At 31.9% G+C, this 3,118-nt stretch overlaps 1 protein-coding gene across 1 annotated transcript in view; it reads left to right on the top strand.

Annotated features, from left to right (window-relative positions):
• The window catches only part of LSM8 (LSM8 homolog, U6 small nuclear RNA associated (S. cerevisiae)), a 23,737-nt gene extending 21,410 nt beyond the window's left edge, over positions 1–2,327 (top strand). The window contains exon 4 of the mRNA XM_012652759.1: positions 2,063–2,327. Within this exon, the coding sequence (XP_012508213.1) occupies positions 2,063–2,153 (91 nt within the window). The 3' untranslated portion in view covers positions 2,154–2,327. The remainder of the gene's footprint in view (positions 1–2,062) is intronic.
• Positions 2,328–3,118: the final 791 nt, after the last annotated feature.

Genomic DNA, 3,118 nt, shown 5'->3' with positions numbered 1-3,118 from the left:
TGGTTTATAATATACCCGTATTTATAAACAAGGACTTATCCATTGCTTATTTTCTTTTAATTTTTTAGTATATTGACCACTTAATATGTCCCATGTTTATCCTGTGGCCTCAGTTAACTTGGGACAGACTGATACACCAGTTTGAGAGTATTTTAGTGGTAGCAATTTAAGAAAAGCCTGCAACCGTATAGAGCAGTACTGTCCAAAAGAACTTTTTGTGATGATGGAAATGTTGTATATCTGCATTTTCCAATACAGTAGTCACTAGCCATTGAGTGCTTGAAAAGTGGCTAGTGTGACTGAGGAGCTGAAATTTAAATTTTATTTAGTTGTAATTAATTTTAATAGTTATATGTGGCTTGTATTAGTATAGTTATGGAGGCTAGAACAATTTGAATCAATTCTCTAGTGAGTACTGTATTAAATCAAAATATGACTGGAAGGTAACAAAATATAAAAGATGAAGGAACACTTCATTTAAGTTGTTTATGTTAAGCAAATCACCTTTACATGAATAAATTATTTGATCTTTAATCAAAATTAGGGGTTTAAAGCTGGGCATGTGGCACGCACTGAGTAGTCCCAGCTATTCACGAAGCTGAGGCAGAATGATTGCTTAAGCCCAGGAGTTTGAGGTCAGCCTGGACGAGATAGCTAGTGAGAAAAAAAATCAAGGGTTTATAAAATATTCTATAGAGATGACTTTTTAGGTGGAATTATAAGTTGAGCTGTAAAGAATGAGAGGGAGGCAAAGCAGGTAGGGCCCAGGTCCCCTGACCAGAACAACATTGATTGGTTCTGGTATGTATAATAATTGACATTAAGAAGATTTTTTCTACTTTAAAAATGTTTTTTTGGAACTTCAGTTAAAAAAGATTTAAACCTTTGCCCTAGAGCCAATGGCGTGCTGGAGCGAGCTTACACTGGCTCACGAAAGCAGATTGTTATATTTGCAGGAATTTGGCAAGCTGGTTGATTGATGTCTTGTTAGTAGTTTGAAATTGGGCATGGTGGGAGTATTGCACAATGGATATTAGTAAATGCTGCAAACCAGCCTCCCCGTTTTACTCCAGAGAGCTGTTTTTTAAATACTTAGAAGCATTCCACTACCTACTTACAAGGATTTTAAATGATACTAAATATTTAATAGTAGAATTGAGGTCTTTAATTTGTTTTATTTTGAGAAAATATCTACCAGAGCAAAATTGGACAAATTATCTATTATAAATACTCATCTTTAGAATTTGCTTTCATTAAAATCAAGCAAATGTAAACCCAACAAATAACAATTTTGTATGGGATAATGTTTCATAGACATCCTGTGGTCTAGGTGATAACATTGATTATATCAAGTCAGAGGGCTATGGTATTAATGAATTTAATGTTACAGATGTTATGTTAGTGTTGAACAAGGAAAAGTTTCCTTGCTTTAACCCAAGCCAGTCAATATCAAAAATCATTTGTTAGATACCAGAGTACCTGTTGCTACTATTATCTTTGCATATGAAGAACTGTACTTTTTGAAAAAGTCTTAGATTTAATTGGAAACTGAAAAATCATAAAAAGGAAAACTAGTAGGTATATTAATATATCATTTATGGATATAATTCAAGATTACTCAAATAATTGATACTTACATTTGCTGATTATTTCAGTAGTAATTTTTTTTTCTTCAATACAGTCCCAGAATTGAATTGAAATCATAGGATTTGAAAATTTTGGGTTTTTGTGCCATACCTATCCCATATGTGTCTTTTTCCTTTAAAGACTCATGATCCAATCACTTTATGCAATCTGTCCCTCACTGTTGGTTCCTGTTAGAATGTTTCTTCAAATTATTTCTTCTTAAGTTTTATTACTTAAATATATAATTCACTGACTCATGCAAATATTTGCTTTTTACCTTAAGTAGTTCTTTTTACTATGCTCTCTCAGTTTTATGTTTTGGAAGATGCTACTAAGCGCTTTGATTTGATTAGTAAGATTTTTGGAACACATGCAAATTTATTTCAGAAATGCAACTGTTTTAACTCTGACTTTTTTTCTCCATAAATAATTATAGTGCAGTCATTGGAGAAATTGATGAAGAGACAGATTCTGCGCTTGATTTGGGGAATATTCGAGCGGAACCTCTAAACTCTGTAGCACACTGAAGAAAAACTACATACTTGGACATCTGTAAATCTTTGTACAGAAACTGATTATTCTGAGTATGATGTGTGGAATTTTTATGAACATGTAATTGTGGATTTTGACTATATTGATTCATTGTACTATGTAAATTAAAAGATTTCTACATTTTATTGAAAAAACTTTTTTTTGCCTAACTCCTAAGTTTGGCAGCTTGGTTTTATTTTTCTATTAAATAGAGTGAAAATCTCATAATCATTTTGAAAACTTAGAAAAAAAATCAGTACTTGCTGATATTTTAATATGTATAGAACACTAGTGTAAAAGAGATATTTGTGTGCTATACAAATCATACAAACAATATCAGTAGTACAGGATATATGTGTTTCTTACCCTGATTTTGAGAAAGTCACAGGAAGGTAAATCCCATTTTCTGCAGTTACCTGAATCATCAGCATTTATCCCACTGCACTCACTGGTAGTAGTTCGCTAGTGCTTTTGAAAGTTGCTTCCCAGTACTTAGGAAGTGTAAGTAGTGTAAAAATGTGTCTGGTTGAGAAAATGGAAAATGCTGTCAAAGTTTTAATAGATTGGGCCAAAAATTGAGACTTGAATATTAAGGATGACTGGGAAAGGTAGGATTGATGGAGAGGATATTGTTAAAATCTTTGGATGCCCCTTAGGTTAGACATGAAAGAAATATGAACACATTAATATTGAATTTTACAGACAGTATATAATCTGAAAAAATTGATTCCATGTAGTTTTAAAAGCCATTGTAGCTTTTAATTTTGAAGAATTGTGGAATTTCTAATACTAAAGGAGTTTTTATTGTTTATAAATGTTGAATAAATAAACTAAGTTTATTTTGAAGCAGTGCTTGCTATCATTGTCAACAATTTTCCATAACTCATTGGTTTCATAAACCTGATTTCAGAAGACGTAAAGGTGGTTTTTTAAAGAATCCATAGAAACTATGTTGTAAGTA

The sequence above is a fragment of the Propithecus coquereli genome, unplaced genomic scaffold (genome assembly GCF_000956105.1).
Source record: "Propithecus coquereli isolate 6110/MARCELLA unplaced genomic scaffold, Pcoq_1.0 Scaffold4, whole genome shotgun sequence".
Taxonomy (NCBI): domain Eukaryota; kingdom Metazoa; phylum Chordata; class Mammalia; order Primates; family Indriidae; genus Propithecus; species Propithecus coquereli.
This window is presented reverse-complemented; position numbering and strand designations above follow the sequence as displayed.